The following is a 23,498-nucleotide window of genomic DNA, read 5'->3' on the forward strand; positions in this document are numbered from 1 at the left end:
AACTTGAGTAGAATTTTTCAGTAATTTTCCCACCACTAAATGTTTGTAATATTTTAGATTGTTAATGCATATTTGCATGCATGAAAAACAAATGTATTCAATATTTCAAGTACCATTCAAAGGTTTGGGCAAAGATACTTTCAACTAGGATGCAATAAATTGATCAAAAGTAACATTTAAGATTTTTTTTTTATAAAACAGGAGCCACAGTTTCTATTTTAAATAAATGTGGTTCTGAACTTTCTGTTCATCAAAGAGTTCTGAGAAAAATGCATCCTAGTTTTCACATAATTATTAAAATGCAAAAGCTGTTTTCAACATTGATAATAATAAGAACCAGTATTAATAATTGAGCAGCGAATCAGCATATTATATTTCTGAAAGATAATGTGACACTAAAGATAATAAATCACACATTAAAAACGCTCCATTAAAATTGTAATATTTAATAATGCTGTTTTTACTTTCTCAAATAAATCCAGTCTTCTTTCAAACACATCAAAAGAAAGTTTAAATATTCCAAACATTTTGTGCTGCAAATTATACATCTTTCAGTCTCTGAGTGGATTTCTCATACATTCACAGAGAAAGCTACAGAGCCTGTGTGCCTGTTCACAGATGAGTGTGTATAATGACGGTCAGAGCCGTATCGATCTGTGTTTTAAGTGGCTTGTGGGCGGCAGCTGATTCAAAGTGTTGCCTGGTGACCTGCAGGACCTTTGCGCTTGCTTTCTCTCGCTTTCCCTCACCTTCTCTTTCCCCTTCCCTTTCCCGTCTTCTCTCACCTCCATCATGAACTCATAAAAAATAGGCTTCGGCCAAAGTAATTTCCTTTAAAATTCGATCACAAAGACCAGAACATGAAAAATGATCAGTGGGACTGTAGCCAGTGCCCTCTTTTAAAAGCGGCTTGATTATGCTTCAATGAGTAAAAAGTTAACCTTTTGAAAATGAAAATTGATTATTTCTGTGTAGCGAGATAATACGGTCCTGCAGTGAGCTCTGCTAAACGCTTCGCTGGTGTCATAACAGCGAAGCTGGTGACAAGAGACCGGTGCAGTTCATTACCCTGTCAGAATTGACTTAGATACCAATGTGCTGCTTCTTTTAATGAAAGTATTGACAGGTGATGTCACAATTATTGATGTCAGCTTGGGAATAGGCGCAGCAAGCATTGTAGAAGTGTGGATTAGATCTATGATTGCATATTTCTGTGCATTTAGTTGTATGTTGGTATGGTGTTCTTTTATATAACAGCTAGTTCCAGTTGTCAACTCTGAGTGATTGATAAGTATTCCTTGAGTGCTGATGTAACTGACAGCTTTCTCGATTTTCTGCATATCATTTTGCTGCGTTTGCATGTCCCGGACAATCTGTGTTTAGGTCTGAAGTAGTCAGCAAGGGGGTCAAAAAAGTTTAAAGAAAATAACTTTAAAATAACAGTGAGTGTGATGATTATAATCTGACAAAGTTGCCAAATTATTACATTATTATTGTTAGGAATGAAATAATAATCTTTAATTATTAGAAGTAAAATAAATATTTTTTTCTTCTGAACGGATAGAAAGTTCTTGTAATAAAGCAGGAGGATTTATCATCTATTGTTTTTGCAGGTTACATCCAGGATTTGAAATTGAAATAGCCAGATTATCAAAGTCACAGATTAGATTGAAGTATTTACTTTTAGATCTCATTTTGAATCACAGAATCACCTTCAGATTTACAATACTCTTTAATTTACAGTAGTAATTGGGTGATTCTCATCATTGACTCCAGAGATTTGTTCCAAAATGCTGATTTATTTCAAAACAAAACAATATGTATATATGCAGGTTAAGACTATTTTGCTTTAAATTTATTATTGTGAAACTTATTGTGAAATTTCTATCACAGTTTTTACAATTCCGCGATTCAATCCAACAAAAAGTCTACAAAAAGTCTCAACTTTTTGTAATCCTGCAAGATTCTTAATTTAAACACAAAATAATGGCATAAAAGTAAACCATCTTAGAAAACATCCAATTCCAAACCATATACTCAAATTATATTTATTCAATTAATTGTTTTACCTGACTTATAAACGTTGCATACACACGTGATGTATTTGAGTGTGTCTCGAAAAAGGACGTCTTACCTGCGCCCTCACAATCATTACATTACATGAGAATGGGGGGCAATTGTTTTCAGCCTGTGCAGTAAACAGACAGGGATCTAGCGTGAGTGATTTACATGTGAAGTCGATGCAAATATGCGATTAGTCATCCTGTGGCTCAAATCGAGTAATTAACAAATTGCAAATTGAGTGTTTTGTGTGATTGACGTGATTCAGACGGCAAAAGAAAGTTTGAAAACATTTAACAAACGGAGCAATTAAAAAGATAGAAAAGCAAGCTGCTTACAATGATGGCGATTGATTCAAGGAAGATGGGAGCTGGACGTGATCGATTTGAAGGACATCAGTTGTGCTTTTACGTATATGGCTGGTAGCCTGTTATGATATGGGTCAAATTAATAAATGATTTCCTGCCGTTGATGAGCGAAATCGCTTTCATGCCATTGATGAGTTTTACGGCAATCCGTGTTTTAGGTGTATTACAGTAGGGTAAGCCCAAACGCATGTCCTGAGTAAGGTACATGATGTCAGATGCTCCTGGGAGTAAAATCTGAGAAGGAGAATGTAAGATTGTCATACAACCTTCCTTTGGCTTAATCCCTATCGTTTTAGATCTGTTTTATATCTTGTCTTGACTAGAGCCAAAATATAGAATATATAAAAAAAAAAAATTTTCTTTTTATAAATATTAATCACAAAATTGTTTGCAAATTTCTGAGAAATACCACGACAAAATCTGTCATTTTTTATCGCAAAAAAAATCACAAAAAACTAGGGGTCTGAACATAATATCACGGCTTTGATTACCTGAGAAAAACTGATTTGTTACGTGTGATATAGCAGTACTCAAACATGTAATTCATCCAATAAGTAATCAACAAGTGGCGTTGATATTGCATAGCTGAAACAAAAGTGTATTTTTTATTGTATTAACTTTGTGCTGCTATCCTTACACTAAAGTGGTACCATAACTATTAATATTATTTAAATGTACATATGTAAACTAGAACAGATAAGAGTGAGTGTCTTTATGAACTTGGACAATTCAGAAAGTTTTTTTCAGAGTTGCTTAGGGTCAAACAATAATGAATTATTCGGGCCAAAAAAAATAAAAAATTCAATAGAAAGTCCCTACTATGACAGAAAAACAAATGTGTGTGTACGTGTGTTTTAATGGCCATCCAGCAGTGTAAAGAAAGCTCCAAGCAGAGCGTCTGGCTGCTAATTGGTGGTAATAATGCTCTGATTGGTTCATTAAGGCAGAGTAAGCTTAGATGCAGGTTTTTGTTAATCACGCATCTGGCACTCCTTTAATTAAAGATGGGGGGGTCTGAATGTCTACTAATTTCCACAGACTGTCTCCTCAATTAGTAGTTTTCTCGCTCTCCATTCCTCCTTCTTGCTGTGGCTCCCTCTCATGCGTTTTATTTTTTTCCCCACAGACACCCTCACCGAGTGTCCACACAACTGCCATGGAAACGGAGACTGTCGCACGGGTACATGCCATTGTTTCCCAGGGTTCCTTGGGCCTGATTGCTCGCGAGGTATGCTCTCTTACACACACACACACACACACACACACACACACACACACACACACACAGTCACACATGACTCTCTAGAGAAATAAACAACCAATGTCGCTATTCATAATTGGTTTCAGATTGTCATTTGAGCAAGTACGGCTGGCTAGCAGGCTTTTGGTGGGACTCAATTCCCAAGCCTGAATGGCTTCTTATTACCAGTAGGAATCAACAATTAGTTCTATTTCCATGTTTGTTTTTATTTTGTTTTCTCATTTTTTTATTTTGTTGTTGAATTATTTGGTTGTACTATTTTTTTTTTTCCTTTTCACCATACGCTTGTTTGCTTAGTGTGTCAGTCTGGTTTACAAATGAATAGAGCTAATATTCATTACCAGGTAGGGCTGGACAATGTGACCATAAAATCTTGCGGGTGTTTTTTCTTCTTTTGGCTGCACATGTACACTACTGGTTATAAGTTTGGGCTCAATTTTTTTTCTTTTTTTTGTGTAAAGAAAATTATTCTGTTCATCAAGGCGGCATTTATTAAGTGTAAACAAAAATTCTTATTTATTTAAAATTCTTATATTTATTTACATTTTTAAAAACTGCATTCCTATTGTATGTAGTTTCAAATGAAAAATTACTCCAGTCATTATTGCTTTTATTACTATTAACATTGATAATAATAATAATAATAATAATAATAATAATAATAATAATAATAATAATAATAATAATATTAATAATAATTTATAATAGAGTGATTTCTAAAGGATCATGTGACACTGAAGACTGGAGTATTGAAGCTGATCAATTATAAAATTATAAATTATTAAACTATAAATTATTAAATTAAATTCTAAACTACTTTTGAGCAGTTATTTTATAGTGCAATAACATTTCACAACTTTACAATTTGTACTTTTGATTAAATAAATGCAGCCTTGGTGAGCAGAAGAAGCTTATTTTAAAGCATTTAAAAATCCTACTAACCCCAAACTTTTGGTAGTGTATGTATTTTAAAAAGTCTTTAAAGAGTGTGGGAAGTTCACCCAATTATCTAAATTACCTCTTCATAATTTGGTTTTAACCTTTGAGTTTCTTTCTTCAGTTGAACACAGATGAAGATATTTTGAAGAATGCTGTTGGCTGGTATCTTCCGACTTCCATAGTAGGAAAAAAAATTGGCCAGCCAGAAGAGTGCCAGCTACCATAGTTTTTAAAAAATTAAATAAATAAATGTACATATTAGTGCCCTCCACCTGTGCTGATATACAGCTATATTGCACTGCTACAAGTGTGATATTGCATTTATACAACAGTTCGATGGCATAATTGTTTGTATAAATAAAGAAAATCAAACACACTTTCATAAACCCTTTTGTACAAGGAACTACTTTCTTCCACCACTTAATGCCGAAAAAGCCAGAGCAAAGCAAACACTACCAATTTCTGTGGTGTAAATACATTTATTCATTCATTTTCTTGTTGGCTTAGCCCCTTTATTAATCCGGAATCACCACAGTGGAATGAACCGCCAACTTATCCAGCACCTTTTTACACAGCGGATGCCCTTCCAGCCGCAACCCATCTCTGGAAAACATCCACACACACATTCACACACACACACTATGGACAATTTAGCCTACCCAATTCACCTGTACCGCATGTCTTTGGACCTGTGGGGGAAACCCTCGTGAATGCAGGGAGAACATGCAAACTCCACACTGAAACGCTAACTATGCAGAGGGTCGAACCAGCGACCTTCTTGCTGTCTTTATCACCATCTATCTATAAATATTTAAAATAGGCACTATCCTTGTAAATAAATTACATGGTTGCAATCTAAACATCTACATTCTAGACTGAAAAAAGCCTCAAAAGTACATTATGTTGTCCAACAGCAGCCATATTGTCAAACTGCTTGTCGCTTGTTTTTGTGTTCAAAAGAAGAAAGAAACTCAAACAGCTTTGAAAAAGTGAGTAAATTAAGTCAGAATTTAATTGCTCTAATATAATGAATGGCTCATGCTTAGAACGATTTTACAAACTTTTCCTACAGCAGCTAATTCCTTTTTTACACATGCGCTCATATCAGGCTACTGCCTCATCAAATATAGTTAAAAAAATATGTTAATATATTGCACAAACTTGATATATCACTTCTAATAGCAGGTTTTTAAGAGATCACTTGTATTTAAAATGAACACTGGTTAAATGTTAAATGTCAACAAACTACTTTCATGGCATTTTTCCTGTCTTTAAGCCACTTTTCTATATGCGTTTATATGTTTTTATTGTTGTTTTTTCCAAAGCCGCTTGTCCAGTGCTGTGCAGTGGCAATGGCCAGTACTCCAGGGGGCGCTGTCTTTGTTACAGTGGCTGGAAGGGGACAGAATGTGACGTTCCCAGCAACCAGTGCATCGATATTCACTGCAGTGGACATGGAATCTGTATCATGGGCACCTGCGCCTGCAACACAGGCTATAAAGGAGACAACTGCGAAGAAGGTCAGAGACGCAAATCAAAACTGAGCCAGTTTATATGAATAACATTCTATTACAAATCATTTCTTACAAATCAATATTTCTGACTTCACAGGCAGAGCCTTTGTACAATGGTCTGATGTTAGAAAACAGTTTATTTGTTATGCAGATTTTTTTAGCTGTTTCCCCCCCTTACAGGCATCTTCAGCATCTCAAGTCTCAGTTCATAAGAGACCCATCAGAAGCCCTAATGGAAGCATTTATCTAACACTGCTATTTCCAGCGTTCTTGCCATTAAACCCCACCGCATTACACCATCAAAGATGTGCAAGATAATGTGTTATCAACGTGATCGCTGATTACCCATTGGTTCGAGGAGGGATTGATTTTTTTTTCGACTCTTGAAGTGTTTGAAAGCTCCGTCTCTGTGGACACGGACATGTTTCCAGCAGACCTGATAAAAAGAGAGCAAAAGGGAGAGACAGAAGGGCTTGTTCGAGAGCCTGAGAGAGAGAAAAATCTGTCCAGTTTATATCGCCTTTCAGCGTCACTTTGCTTAATGAGGAGCCTAACGCCTTGTCTGTAGCCATCAAAGAGACTCTTCTCCCTGTGACCTTCTTTGATAATTTACTGTCCCTGCAATAATCATTACCCATGAGTTAATAGTTCAATATTCCAGAAACAATTGCCATTCTCCACTTCACAGAGCAAATAATTACATTGATGTCCCTGCTGATGTGCAGGTCCCTTAGCCATCAGCCTCGTGAGTGGGGGAAAAATGCTAGATTGCAATTGATTTTTCTTAATTAGCAAAATTAGCTTTGTGCGTATTGTTTATGTTAGCATGACTCGGCACACAGCACATTTAGCGCTCGGTGTGCTGGGTTTGGATTTTAATATTTTTTCCCCTTGTAAGCCAGAAAGATTTCATTCCTGCTGCTCGATTGTAATGATTTGGCATGACCTGCAAAACACATACATCTCCATACCCGGAGAGAGAGCGACAAATGCAATTTATGGAGCCAACTTTATTTTCTGCTCATGAATTACCCTGTTGTCAATCAATGGCATGATTAAGCCCTATCAACTACCACACAATCGGGGGAATTAAGGGTTACTGAACCTCAGCCATATCCCTAGGGCTATTAAACATAAACAAATACACACTTGCACAGTAGCCCCTTATGTCTTTGCAAAAGGAACTCTGCAAATTCGGCCCTGCTCACACCCCAGTCAACCTAAAAACTGCTTTCCCATCTGTAGCAATGGACTTGCTCTCTAACACATTCTTTGAGAGCACATTGAGCGGCACATAGATCATGCTTTGATACATATACTGTCTGAATCTGGTTATAATGTGTGTGCACTGGAACAAGGGGATTTGTGGAGAGCCATATAATGTGATGCGTATGCTGTGCACACTTTGACAGTAAGCAAATGATAGATTCCATTGAGCTGAGAGCATTTCAAAAAGAATGCATCCCGTCACCCTTCTATTGCGAAATGTTTCTTTTGGTTAAGGGGGAATATTAACATTTTAGTTACTTTGCAAGCACATCTTGCGTTTATACATATGGAAATAAAATGGATAACGATGAAGACTTTTCCATAACACACAGTACAGCCTTTAGGTTTTGTTTGATACACGTTTGTTACACATTAACATTTAGAATGGTTTTAATTATTGCTTAAATTAGTCTAGAGGCAACATTGTGCTATAGTAGAATGGAAATTGACACAACAAAGGAGAACATTGTATTAATGTTATGTATGTTGACTGTCTATTTGGTAAAGTATTATTGTTTTTCAATAAATATTACTGGCTGTATACATGTTAGGACAACTTTTTCATAATAATTCAGTGCTTCCCACAGGTTTAAAATATACTTGTGGTGGTAGCCGAATTGAAACACACTATTTACCCACACATAAATTGTTAGATATATGGGACAAAAAGTACACAATTTAATTTTTAACAATGATGTTACTAATTATGACTCTGTTATACAGTCAGCAAATATGAAACCTGGACATTTTATGAGATTAAGAAACCCTGGCCAGAAAATAATTTTAAGTGCCAAAAAGGCACATTTCTGTGTTTGTAGGAGTTACGAAACAAGTAAATGAGAGGATTGTCCGCTACTTAATCGATCGCGGATGTTTGGTTATATTAGGTGCATACAAAATAGTTTAGGATGATAATAATTGAAAGAAAAAAACATGTCACTAAATATACTTGGTCAGCTGTTATTATACCTATAAAGTCTATGTGTGGGACGCACTGTACTTATATGAGGGTGCAATAGCATTAGTATCAGTATTTTAAATTCACATTAGTGTTTTTTAGACAGCTTGCATGTACTTTACACTGTAAACCCTAATAAGTTGAGACTACTCTAATGATTTGAGGAAAGTGATTCCCTGATTAACTTAAATGTTTAATTACAGATAACTTAAATGTTTAAGTACAGATAACTAAAAATGACCAATAGATTAAACGGAAAATGTTCAGTTTTTATATTCTTTACTTATATCGAAGCTGATATTTATCCGCACTATCTTGGTGTTTCGTAACATCTAAATTTTATGAGGTGGGTCGTTAACCCAACGTTCAACCCCCTGGAGGACCAAGACATACACGCATACACTACAGACAATTTAGTTTACCCAATTCACCTGGAGGAAACCCACGCCAACATGGGGAGAACATGCAATCTCTACACAGAAATGCCAACTGACCCAGCCGGGACTCGAGCCAGCAACTTTCTTACTGTGAGGTGACAGCGCTAACCACTGTGCCACCGTGTCGCCCCTGCATGTATATTGATTAAGAAAAATGTATATAAGCATTTAAATGTCTGCTTACTAATTTAACTTTTCTCTTTCATCAGATGTGTTCAGGTAGTGCCTCTGTCCTGCTGTCCTTCAGCAAAATTTAGCATCACAAGCAAAAGGACCACCCTTTGTCATATAACATATATATCGACTAATCAGTGCAGTTGTCTAGGCAGAATTTCATGCGCAATCAATCATTTTAAAGAGAGACATGGTGAATCGTTAAAAGAAATCAAAATGTTAAGTTAAGAAAACTTAAAATAATAATGAGTATATTAAAACACACCTGTTTAAGTTTTGATGCCAAAACTTGACATTTTAAGTAATGTCAAGGTTTATTACCTTAATATCTTTAGTAATGTCAACAGCGGGGTTTACAGTGTAGCAGCAGTTGACATGTTTAATTTCTTTGAGCTTTTGCACAGTACCTGAAAAATTCCCTTCAAATATTAAAAGAAATAAATATCTATTTTACGTCTTCATGCATTAAGATTGAATTGTGCTAACCTGCTAACTAAGTTTTTCCTTTCTTCAAACACACAGTGGACTGCCTGGACCCCTCTTGTTCATCTCATGGAGTGTGTATCCACGGAGAGTGCCACTGCAATCCAGGCTGGGGTGGCAACAACTGTGAGATCCTGAAGACTATGTGTCCAGACCAGTGTTCGGGACATGGAACTTACCAGACAGAGAGCGGCACTTGCACCTGTGACACAAACTGGACTGGACCCGACTGCTCCATCGGTAACCTCCTTATTCCCACTTTATTAGTTTATCATACTTTATTTTCCACGCTGAATGCCTCTTTATTGTTGTTAAAAGCATTAACAGGCTGTTATTTCAGATTTTCTGTCCTCCCCTCAGTTTAATCTGTCAGCAGACCTTCCAATGGCACGTTTGAGTCAACCTTAAATACACTATCATTATGAAATATCTCTCGGTCCATCAAAAGCTCAGCCGCAGCTGCTGTGGGATGTGTGTGCACGTCTTGTGTTTGTGCGAGAGTGACGATACTGATCTCTGTAATAAGAGCAGTATTGGACTCCTGCTGTTTTAGGACTCACCCATGGTCGGCCTTTTAGTTATACAATGCTATTTTCCCAGCAGCAATCTGTGTCTAATGAAAATACTATTTCACCCAAGAGCCCCACACAGCAATCTCTCTCTCTCTCTCTCTCTGACTCTCTCTTTTTCTCTCACTCCTTTTCTCGCTCACTCTGTTTCAATCGAGAAATAACCACCTGACGTCTTTGTAAACCGCCACTTCCCTCCCTTCCATTAATTAGCCGTACATCTTCAATTAGTGCGGTGCTAATGAATGAGGTCTGGATGCTCTCCCTCTGTCACGTTGATGGCTGCAGCGTTGTGGTAAAATGCAGATAAATGCCTAATGCGTGGGGACAGATTTTGATCGAACAGACAACAACGCTCCCAAAAGTGCTAATAAATTTAGTATCTCTAGTAATAGCTCTATTGTCTTAGATAATGATAGAGTTGGAGGTACAGAGGGCGAGAGGAGGGCACATGTCAGCAGAAGTGTCATGGTTATTTGCGTATGTCCCCCCTTTCATTATTATTATTATTATTTATTTATTTATTTATTTATTTATTTTTAGAAAAGTGCATCTTGGAAATTTAAGATGCACAGTAAAAATGGAAGATTTCTAGAATGCTATAACAAAATGTACATATTTCTTTAGCCAGCACTGTGACACGGAACTAAAAGAATATGTTCTTTTTAATTCAAATTATATATTAGATTTAGTTTTATTATTAATGTGCCACTATTAATGGGTTTTTAAAACTATGAATGCTAAATTAGTTTGTACTATGCATAGACCCTTTTATTAAACGTGTCAGCAGAAGTGTCATGGCTATTCGTTTATGTCCCCCCTTTTAATATTTATTTATTTATTTATTTATTTATTTATTTATTTATTTATTTATTTATTTATTTATTTATTAACTGATTTATTTATTAAATCACTAATTTATAATTTATTATTTAATCATTTATTTATTTAATTTTTTTTTTTTTGTAAAAGCCCATCTTGGAAATTTAAGCTGCACAGTTACTAAAAGTTAAATTGGAAGTTTTCTAGAATGCTATTACAAAATGTACATATATCTTTAGCCAGCACTTTGACATGGAAAAGTGCTGAAAAAGAATGTGTTCTTTTTAATTAAACTTATATATTAGATTTAATTCAATTTATACTATTGTTACTATAAATGTGTTTTTAAAACTATGAACGCTGAAGTAGTTTGTGCTATGCACAAAAACCTTTATTATACTTTTTTTTTCCCTAAAAACAAAACTGGAAAAAAGCAGTTTGTAACACTTTTATAACATTAGTTAATCACATTTATCAGCCTTGGTTCATTTATACACATACTCTTACATGTTTTAAATTTTTCACTTCGGCCTGACTTCACCTGTCTGACATTTTCCCCAAAATGTTTGTATGAATGGTTGTTGTGCCCGCTATTATTTTCTATTATCAGCATTTTAGAAAACAAAATATGTAATTTTATTTTAATTGAATTATATATAAAACTAAAACTATATAGTGTATATAAAATATATTAAAAGACATACAAAGATTCAAAGAGAACCACATGCCAACAGGGAGATTGCAAAAGACCAGCTTTAAACTGGACGGACTGAATATCTATTATTACACATCTACTATTTAAAATTATACTGACAAATGTAAAATAAAGTAAAACATCCTAAATCTGTTGAAATGCGTTGATCTGATGGCGGTTGAGTTTGCAGCTGGATATTATTGGGAGATCGCTGACAGGAACAGTGATCAGCTCCACCAGAGCACATCTGAAGCTCATATGCAAGTTTATTTTACATTACTATGGCAGAAACACTATTGAGCCTCGCTAGATCCTACTGTACGTGCGTGTGCCCGTTATAAACCTCTCACAGGACATTCATTTGGACAACCATGTGGATATATTAAATAGTTCACAAAAAAATACACAAAGAGAGACTTTCACTTCATGCATAGTTTGTGAATGAACAGACTTGCGTGTATTAGTTGCAGACACAATCATGAGGCTGTTTTTGCGCCGAGTTTCAAGTAATCAATCAGAGAACAGGAAAAAGTGCATTACTGCTATCATTTTGATACAGCATATTAATAATGAAATTCAATACTAATTTAATTTTGGTGAAATTTATCTCACTAGTGTTTTAAATTGCACATAAATTATTTTATAACTAAACATTTTGGTTTATATATTTTATAAACAAGAATTAAAATGTCAACTTATGCTATGTATACAAATTTTTAATTAAGAAATAAAATTTGTTAATTATATTAACAAAAACAAATTAATACCTAGCACTAGTACATTTTTTAAAATTTGCTTTAACATGTTAATACATCCACTTGTTTATGTGCTTTTTATTGCAATAATTTTGAACATAAATATTATTTATAGTTATACTGCATTAGTTTACATGATTCTAAGTAATTTAGAAAGAAATTAATTAGGAAATTACCCATGGCAACTATGTAAAATAGGTTGGTAAATTTATCTTCAGCCCATGGCTGTCAATGATATTTGGTTTTTTAGCCCTTTATATGAAAAAGTTTGGGCAGCCCTGCTATTCACAAACTTAACCGCAACTATTTTACTAACTATTAATTAAATTAGGAGTTTGATAGAAAGTCATTGTTAAAAGTGCATGTATTCCCCATACTGAAGTGTTACACAAAATGTTAATGATGTCTAATATTTCCTAATAATTAGTCATGGTTTGTAATATGGGTTTAGCTTATTAGGAGTTCTAACAGTTCTTGCAAATGATTGTTCTTACAGTAACACACTATTTATTCATTCATATCTCGTAAAGAAGACCAAATTAGCCTGGAATGACCGCTCAGAAAATGAGGTGCATGACAGAGGGACACATTCAGGCACTCGGTCCACACACTCTGGCATCAACTCCTGCAAAGACAGTAATCCAGATTGATATAGTACAGTTGCAGCAGGCTTACGGCTCGAGCCGTCAGTTTTCCAGAAGCACTTCCAGCAGCTGCTCTCCATCTGTCTGTGTGAACCTTTCCTTGCGCACAACCTCTCTCTCTCTCTCTTTCAATCACACTCCTGCTCTGCGGATACCGAGTTGAACTTCAGTGGAGACTCGTGGAATAAAAGATAAAACACACACACACATGCGCTGAAGGGGTGCGTCACTCCTGCCCACCTGCAGGAGGCATAATAACAGCACGCAGTAGGGAAGCCAACCGCAAACTGGCACTCACCTGACCCGCGGGCTGATGGGAAATTCTTTCTCCATTTCTTCACTTCTGTTTCCTTGTCTCAATACACTTTCACCAGCTCTGGCTGAGTGTCATGTCATGGTTTCACACCTTGTCAGGAAGCGCGGCAGAAAGGCGCCTGACGGAAGGAGTTTAACAATACCCCATCCCATGATTTGTCTTTATCAGGAAATGTCTTGCTAGCTCTTTGTTTCTTCCATGACAGGGTGTGTCAGACTGCGAGGCTCTGGTGGAATGGTGTGTGGGCTGTTAAACTACAGCTTGCTTTTGCGCCAGTCTGTCTTCATCTACTATTCTGCCAAACCCACACACATCTATATGCGCACATGCATGCACAAACTCATATACTCAGTCCAAATCGTTATCAGACACTTCTCACAGGATATCATTCAAAACGCACCCAATTTTACCTCAACCGCTTTTGTTGCCAGTTGCATTCACGGCCAGGTATGATAAACATGAAAGTACTTTCTATTGACGAAAACATGCAATTTCTCTATGGACGCTTTTGTCTGTGCAGAATCTGCTCCTGAAAACATGCCAAAAGAGTGCAATCCTGCGAAGAGAAATGCTAATAAAATGCATCCTTGATAGCTTCGATCTCGAAAGCCATTCAAAACGCGCTCCTGATGTTTGGCAGACCGCGGAGTGTGTGTAAATTGATTTATTTTGGCTTGATATGTTCACTTCAATCTATGTGGGAGGCCTGTCTTCTGGGTCCGGGTGGAAAGTTCAGCATGTCAATTCACATCCGTGCCTGTGCGCACTGATGTCTGCTTCCCTTCCCCCAAACCGCACACCTTTAGCCAGCACCCCTCCGCCAAAGGCTCTATGACTCCACTGGGTCACATAAGGTCGAGATATGTCACTCTTATGGGGTGTCGATTGAGGTCGGGCGGACCGTCTCCCCTTCGCCACACAGCCTGCTAGACACAGCAGGGGGCTCCAGTTATCTATTTCCTGTCATAAGTTTTTTTCACACTTAAAGTCAATAACTGCTCTCAGGAATGTAACCTCTGCTCTTGTTGTTTTGAGTAAAGGAGATGCTTGAAATCTGCTACCACCTTGTAGAACACATGACCTTTTTACAGTCCTTGGATATGCTTCAGCCGAGAGCCAAAAGTGATTTTAATTTTTTCTCCCTTGTTTGTGTTTGCAGAGGTGTGTGCAGTGGACTGTGGCTCTCACGGTGTGTGTATAGGTGGAAGCTGTCGCTGTGAAGAAGGTTGGACCGGTTCAGTGTGCGATCTGAAAGCGTGTCACCCACGCTGCACTGAGCACGGCACCTGCAAAGACGGCAAATGCGAATGCCATCAGGGTTGGACCGGAGAACATTGCACCGTTGGTAAGATACACAATCAATAGTATGTCAGTATTAACATACAGACCCTGTTTACACTTGCTATTAAGATGTGCTTTGGTTGATGGGATCACAAGTAGATGAGGGAGGTGCATTCCTGTTTTGTTTTTCGTCCACTTTTAATGGGAAAGGTCAATGAACTTTTGTTCTTAAAGTATGAAATTATCTTGAATAATTTGAATATGAATGTCAAAGAAGACAACAGAAAATGACTCAAAAGTAGCAGCCTTTATTTATTCTATACTGGCCTTAATACCTGAGATCATCATTTCCAGTTTAATGTAACCTTTCGTTACTTTGTTTTATTGCTGAGCTACAAATAGGCAGACTGAAATTAAATGATTCAATTAAATGTTGTAGATGAATCAGACTTTTAAAATGTAAATACTGTCAGATAGAATACAATGCATAAGATATCTACGAGCAAATTAAGGTAAAGCCAGGAGCAGCTCGACTAGTGCATTCTGCATGGACTCCATTGTGTTATAAGTGGGATTGTTGATGTTTTTACTGTAATAAGTTATTTATTAAAATATACTGCATTATTTAATATGATTTAAAGCAACATTTTCTAGTTACTATTTTCATATATTCATATATATTCGATTTTCATAAATAACCAAATATATGAGGAAATTACGCGTGGTTTGGTATTTTAATTTGGCCCACAACCTTCAATCAAATTAACTTTTTGGCCTTTTATAAGAAAAAGTTTGGGCACCTCTGCTGAATACTATCCTGAATACTGGGTTTGGGTTGAATTCAGATTTATGACTGGTGAGAGAACACCAATATTTTTTTAACCAATCAACAACGTGTTGTATTAAATATAAAATGGCTCAGTTGACAGAGAGGAGGTGGTCTTTATGTGATTGTTACAAATAGTGTGTTAAACTACATTAACATCATTACAAAAGCAATGAGCTTAGTATGCAGTACACATCTACACTGTAAAAGAATTATATGAACATTTAGTCCTGACAGCATATGTTTTTAATTCATTGTAACTCATTAAACTAAGTTAATCATTTTATAGCTTAATTCTATAAGTGATGCAGGCTATTGTAAGTCAGTTTAACAGAATATAAGTTCAATGGACTCATAAGGTTAATTTGATTCAGCTTAAAAATTTAAGGCTTTTTCTACTGTTGTTTGACCCATTTACACCTATATTTTGCATTGCATGGCAGGTCCAAATATGCCTTCAGATGTGCACTACATGGTCAAAAGAATGCCCTCTTTTGGCTCCTTAATACAAGCATATATAAGGAGCACTTTCTCTTCCAAACTGACCTGTCTATAAAAGTAATTTATGCAGAAATTAAGTCTGGTGGTGTAGAGGAACTTGACTAGATTGCATAAAGCCCAGACTTGAACTCCAATGAACACCTTCGGGATGAATTTGGGAGGCCCCATTTCCCAACATCAGCATCTGACCTTACTGATTTCTCTTGTGTCTGAGTGGGAGCAAATCCCACAGCCTTATTCCAGCATCTTGTGGAAACAAATTGAAGACCCAGGAGGTTAAACCAACTTTTTTTATGCCAAAGGTTTTGAAATTAAACAGCCAACAAGTGCGTATGGGTGGTGTTAGGGCATCCACGTCCTATTTTGCGTTATTGTGTATTTGCATAACGCGTGCACTGTTTTTCTTTTTTCTCTCTCTCATTATTTCCAGCTGGTGTTGATGCTTTGCTATTTGCTCTGTTATGAAGGTTTAGCTCACTTCTTTGAACTTGTTTTGATTGCATATTCCCTTTGTCTTTCTGCTTTTCCTCCACCTGCTTTAGCTCTTCCAGCTCAACAGGAAGGGGACTATGAGTGTTTGTTCTGTTTTGTACCTTCCCCTGACCTTTGCTTACTATCAAAGGGTTGACATTTTCATTGCAGTCGATGGCAGGCTTCCACAGGGGAACACCTATTCTAAAAAGTCCAGGGGCGGCTAAATGACAGCACTGTCTCCTTTGTTGATAAATCTCAGTCTGTAGTTAAATTGCGGTTTTATTTAGACTGCTAATTGCAAGATAGTTTTGGTATTGTTCTGGTCTTGCACCAAACTGTCTGTTGTTTACTTTTTCCTGTCTTCACATATCAAGGGAATTAAGGCCAAAAAGCCAAATTAAAAAGTAAAATATTATTTAAATATGTCCCTCTGTTCTTGTCTAGAAGTCTACATGCTAGCTTAACCATCAGTCAGTAAATCTGTTCATGTTGTTAGCGTGTTGGCTACATCCTCCACCAGCTCAACTCTCAGCAGGGTACGTCAGCTGCTCCATTACTCAACGCGAGCGATTGAGGTACGTGGCCTCGTTAGCAAGCAGGCCTGTTTCGCCGGGCAGCTTTATGAGAATCTGGCCAGCATTTTGCTATTCGTCTTCCAAATTAGCACGGTTAGCACGTAATTCTGTCATGCTCTTCTGTTCAAGCCAGCCACCCACACAACACACTCTCACCCTGACTCCAAACTTTCCCGAGCTGAAATGCTTGCCGAGTTTGATCACTTAATGACCTCGTTGGTCTAAGTTTAAACATTATAAATGGCCATAAGACTTCCAGAGCCCATATTTTAAATTATATGTCGGTGGCTTTAATGGATTGGTCAATTTGACAGTTTCATTAAAGCTGAAATGTGTTATTTTATGTGCAGTTAGCGTCACCAAATGAAACGGCAAACATAATGACTGTTATCAAACAAGTTTGCTGAACACTCAACCCATTTGTTATTGGTCAGCGGAACAAATTGTCCATGGCATTCATTGAGTCAGCAGTGCTATGTTAGCCTGCTCCAGATGTTCAAGCAAAAAGAACGATGTGTTGATGCGTTTCTGAAAAATCCGCTTACAAATAATCTCTGTATATTAAGATGTGAAAGGATAAAGTACTTCAACATTGGGGGAAAAGTTTAAAAGGTTTATGCTGTATAATGCATTTCTGTGCCAAACACTTTCCAAGTTGCGTTTGCTTTATGTGTGGCCTTCTAGAGTTTGGGCGATTGAATATATCTCTTTAGGCCAAGGTTGATACTTCGTCCCTCTTTGCTGAGTGCATGCATTGCAGGAGGTGGAGGTGTATGTGTGTGTGTGTGTTTGAGAGAGAGCACAAGAGGGAGCTAAAAGAATTATGGTACCTCATACATCATATGTGTCAGACTGAGATAAGGGGCCTCTTGGTTCCACATATGAGTGTGTGTGTGTGTGTGTGTGTGTATGTGTGTATGTTGTGTGTTTGTGTGTGACCTTCCCTGTCCCTCTACACCCACTCACTCTCATTAGACCTCTTCACAGTGAGTCCACACACACATGCCGGCATTACAACATACTTGCATCATCATTCTTTCACACAAAGACATCTAGACACAGGTACTGTAAGACATCTCTCACACTGACCAGCAGCACTCAGACATTCTCAGTATGTATTTTGTTATAGCATAAAGTCTTTCTCAAACATTTCAAATTTAAGGGTCGTTTAAGTCATAGGTTATACACAATGTGGTGATAGTAGAATCAATTCACGTTTGACATAATATGAAACAGATTCTGTATTTCTGAACTGTATGGACACCTTTTTAAAAGGTTCCATAGAGTGCATTGATTCAATATGTTAAATTGTAATCTGATATCTACATACTACTGTAGGTATGTGGCTTGGATAAACTCCCAAATTCTCCTGAAACAGTTTTATATGCTTATTTAAAACCACAGGAATTATCCCTAGTAGTTTGACCATATTTGGAATGGTTGTGAATAATAATGAGCACTGCTCTGACATTTTGCAACTCGTGTCCATGTCTGCTCTTTCTCTCTCTCACTCACTCTGAATTACACATATGCAAAATAGTCTTCATTTGACAACAAAAGTTTTAAAAATAGTTAAGAATAGATTTAAGAATTGATGCATTGTAAACTAATTTTCTGCTAAATTAATAATTGACTAAATCAGAATTATACTAAATTAGAATTATACTCAATTATACCATAATTATACTCAATAAATTGTTGAATTTTGAAACTTTTATTTTTACTTTTTGAGACTTTTAGTGTCTCTATCTCCCTTGGTTTGAAAATAATAGTCCCACATATAGTTAAAGTCAGAATAATTCAATCGTTTACAGAACAAACTATCCTTATACAATAACTTGCCTAATTGCCCTAACCTGCCTAGTTAACCTAATTAACCTAGTAAAGTCTTTAAATGTCACTTTAAGCTGTATAGAAGTGTCTTGAAAAATATCTAGTCAAATATTATTTACTGTCATCATGGCAAAGATAAAATAAATCAGTTATTGGAAATGAGTCATTAAAACTATTATGTTTTACAAATGTGATCAAAAAAATATTCTCTCCGTTAACAGAAATTGAGAAATAAAATAAACACGAGGGCTAATAATTCAGGGGGGCTAAAAATTCTGACTCATAAACTGTACATTAGTACATGTTTAATAAAAGCTTAGATAAACTTATCAAATTATCATTGTTGTAATCTCATTCGGAAATGTTGTTGACATTGACATATTTTTAGTATTTATCTTACTTTTCCTAAAGATGTCATGTGGCCAAACTATTATTTTATGTATATAACTGTTTAATGAAAGTATTTTAAATGCACCAAAATTTATTGGCTATATTCGCAGAGAAATATTTTCAAATATTCTTTTTTAGAAGAGATTGTATTCATTTATACTAAGCACTGTGTGTAATACACTAGCACATTTTATTTTTCATGTGCTTAACATATAAAAATTGTTATCGATAAATATTGCAAAATGAATAAGGTTTCAGAAGATGGTTTGAATAACTCTATTTCACGGTTTTCTAGAAAGTAGAACAGTATTTGGGTACAGAAACTGAATGATTAAAAGTCAAAAAATGCTTTTGTTATTTTTTGTCTCGTTTCTAGTCTTAATAGAAAATATTGTTTAGTTTTGACCATCAGGAGAATTACGTTTTTTTGCTTGTTTTAAGGAGTTATCTGCCAGTCGGGTAAGTGACAATATTGTTTTCTCTTTTAAATGTAGATATTTAGACTAGAAACAAGACAAATGTCTAGGTAAGAAATTATTATTATTATTATTATTATTATTATTATTATTTTTGCATAACTCATATAAATTCCATATAAATACAGTAATTAAATACAGTTCTGTAGATCCTGGTCAACTACAATTCAGACTGGACATTGCATATCTTTGTGATGTGACTATTGTGAATTAGCACATTACAATATTGATGCTGAAACTGATGCTTAACCATAAAAACTAGGTGAAATGGAAAATGTTGTGATCACAGATTGAACTGATTCAGGAAAAGGAATCAATCTCTCATTCTGTTTTTCAGAATAATAGTATAAATCTATTACAGCATTTCTCATCCACACCATCTTTGAAACCAGGAAAGATCATAAAACTAGTCTAATGGCATGCTCTCTAGGAAACTTAATGCCCATTTATAAAGCTCATTTGTACCGCAATATCCACAATGTTGCTTAATATTATATCCTCAAAGAAATCCAGAGTATTCTATATATCTTTCAGCCCTAATCCTAACTGTGCATTAATGGCCGTAATGTGAACTTATCCAGACAGTATAGCAGATATTTAAAAGAGACGACTGTTTGATTTAGCTTACAGTGTGACACAGATCTGTTTATTCATTTGGAAATGATTGGGGAGCTTCAGGAGGGGGAGAAGGAGAGCAGGAGTGTGAAATATTTCTCACGACATACGCCCAGAACATACTTTCTGCCAACTTTCTGCACTTTCTCTTGTCGGAGGACAAGATGCTCTTTTCAAATAGCCGGTTATTTCAGGAGTTGTTTAGCATTATTAACAGGAATTGGAAAGCATGCTCCCTTTGGTGGGTAGAGCTATGTTTAGTAGTTTTTGCTGTTTGCATCCTATAGCTAAATCTACAGCGATGGGCTAAATGTTTTACTGTAGATCATAATTAGGTCCACACAGAATCTGTGAGCACAGAAATCTGCAGATTTCCGCAAATTTTTAGCCCATCATTGAGCATGTACTCACTTGTGTATATATGTGTACTTTTATATTTGTTCAGTTTTTTTATTATTTTCACTAATATTATTGCGAGATAATAATAATAATAATATTAAAATTTTCATATGATTTACTTACAATACAGTTTGTAAAGTAAAATATTCTGTCTTTTAGTAGATACATTATATGATAGACTTACTTTGTTTGTCAAATAAGTGGAACTAATTTGATTTGCATTGTAAACATTAAATCAGATTTAAAAAGATATTATTTTTTATTTCATATATTAAGTTTTTAGTTGTGATACTCCTAAAGTCATTCCGCATAACTCTGTAGATTCTATACAAAATTCTTCACAGAAATAGCATAAAAGATTTTGTCTGGCCCTAACCATAATCAATGATCATGATGCACAAATCTGAATTTTCATAAACAGGAATACTTGCATATGTGGTTTACGAGGCATAGTTGTAATTTATATTATATTGTAGATAAAATGCTTATTATATGGCCTTCAGACTGAATTTACATACACCTAAACCCAACCCTCATAGGAACCTCTGGCAAAATTTGAAAGTAATAAGTCCCCATTAAGTATAAGTATAGCATATATGCTGTATAGTACAGCATAGCGCCTATAGGTCATACCCATGTCATTATACAATTTTGTTTCCACGTAAACCACATAAACAAGCACACATGTAAATAAATATGGTAGGAAAAAAAATAAGAGACCACTTGAAAATTATGTATAATGGAATTTTTAATTTAAATAATTTTTTTAATTAATTGAATGTAATGAATTATGGGGATTAATTAGGACTGAAATGTATATCCAAAATATAGATTTTTTTTAAACCTTTAAATGTTAAAGATTGATATAAATCTTTTTTTGGAAAAAAATGTATAGAATAATATTAATTTCTATTTTATTAACAATTAATTTAAAAAAATTACAAATCTTTATTTCAAATTTGGAAGAAATGCCATTAAAAAGGAAAAAAAACTAAAATATGTTTTATGCAGATACTATAAATTGTATATCCACAGAAACTGAGATGTATTAAGTGGTCTCATATTTCTATAGCAATACGTAGGCATTTTGACTAAGAGTTTCTGTTTCCCTTTATAAGTAGTTGCGTGAGTATGGAGTGAACTGTCTTAAAGGAAATTTGGTGATGAAACGAAAGCCTGTTTCTGAGATGTATATTTCCATCCCTGCACGCATTCACTTCAGTAAACAATTTAGGAATATGATGAATCACAATGCTGGCGTGTTGTATAATATGAATAAATGGTGCATATTCTGGAACAAGAATGCACTTGTGCTCTCCCATTTTCTTGGTAATAGCTCTTTAAAAACTCTTTATGACTAAAGAAAAGAGATTTTTTTTGTGAAGTGAAGCTTTCACTGCCAGACATTTGAGATTTTTTATTAAGACTTGTATGCTTCATTAGGCCTTGGGCCCTTCCAGATCATTCATCAGAAGCACAACTCTTACTGTGAGAAAGCCATGGATTACAGCAAGCTGTGCACACACATCAATCAACCCTGCAGGAGCTCTTCTGTATGTGTGCGCATGCATATAGACCAAGACGTACCCACACACAAGAACGCATCCAAAATAATCTCGTCAAACTTACATACTGTAAAAGTGCACAAATTGAAGTGTGGTGTGAAGACTCTTATCTAAATGCTTATTGGAGCAGATTGGTTCACTCTGCAGCCATTTTGGGAAGGCCCCCAGGCAGCTATTTCGTAGTCATGCAAGTTGAATGAGGGAAAACTGAAATCCCCAAACTGCCTGGCAAGGTTAGAATTCAATAACATGTCAAATCGCAAATAAAATCTGACAACCATGATATCACTAAATGTACTTCTGCTCCTTTTGTCCTGCTAATGAAGAAGCTTTTCTTAGAGATAAACTTTCGCATTGCAGGGGTGGGTCTTTTTTCCCTCCATATCAGCCATATTAAACATTGTAATATACAGTCATCATATCATATGTCAATGTGTAAATCATATAAAATATATTTATTCAGGAAATTATGCATTTAATTAATCAAAATGACTGTTTATTATTTATAATCTTACAGAAAAAAAATGGTTTTAATAAATGCTGTTGGTTCAAACTTTACTGTGTTCCTTTAGAAATGTATATTAAGGTTTCTGATATTAGTCTTATGAGACTTTGTTATTCAAATTGTACATATTGCCATTATTAATAATTGAGCTCTAAATCAGCATATCAGAATAATATCTTTTAACATTGCAGACTGGAGTAATGACTGCTAAAGTTCACTCTCTTAAATTTTGTTACACTTTTAAATTGCACTATATAGTTTTGATCTCTACAATTTTAGGGGTTTGAAAGAATATATGTGTTGGTCATATAAATAACCATAACAAAACAAAACAATTAATACCCTTATTTTTTCTGTTATTTAACGTGTGTATAAGAAGAGACGATATCTAATAAATCACTTTTTATATTGTTTCAAATGACTAAAAGCCAGTAAAAGGGATTTTGTTTAACATAGAGGTTTCAGTAAGGATGACTGACATGAAACAGACATTTCGACCTGAGGTACAGTACAAGCGTTTCCAAACACAGCACCGAAGCATGATCTGAAACACCCAGATCACAGGACTGGGGTGATTTGAAACACCTAGGTCATGTGATTAGAGTGTTTTAATAGCATCAAGGTCAGAAGAAACATCTATCTCATATAGTTGTAGCCTAGTGGACTGTGTGTGTGAACTAGGCATGGGATAATAACCGTCTTTAAGGTATACTGCAGAAAAGGTCAAGGTTTTAAAATCAGCAAAATTTTCTGCTATACCATTCCTACGAAATATGAAAGTTTATTTTTTTACA

The 23,498-nt window shown here is 35.5% G+C and overlaps 1 protein-coding gene across 49 annotated transcripts in view; it reads left to right on the forward strand.

The window, feature by feature from the left end:
* The window catches only part of tenm3 (teneurin transmembrane protein 3), a 421,902-nt gene that overhangs the window by 332,891 nt on the left and 65,513 nt on the right, over positions 1 to 23,498 (forward strand). For all 49 annotated transcript variants that reach the window (XM_068221974.2, XM_068222090.2, XM_073954574.1 and 46 more), the window contains 4 exons: positions 3,556 to 3,657; positions 5,955 to 6,149; positions 9,504 to 9,704; positions 14,424 to 14,609. In XM_068221974.2, the coding sequence (XP_068078075.1) occupies positions 3,556 to 3,657; positions 5,955 to 6,149; positions 9,504 to 9,704; positions 14,424 to 14,609 (684 nt within the window). The remainder of the gene's footprint in view (positions 1 to 3,555; positions 3,658 to 5,954; positions 6,150 to 9,503; positions 9,705 to 14,423; positions 14,610 to 23,498) is intronic.

The sequence above is a fragment of the Danio rerio genome, chromosome 1 (assembly GCF_049306965.1).
Source record: "Danio rerio strain Tuebingen ecotype United States chromosome 1, GRCz12tu, whole genome shotgun sequence".
NCBI lineage: Eukaryota > Metazoa > Chordata > Actinopteri > Cypriniformes > Danionidae > Danio > Danio rerio.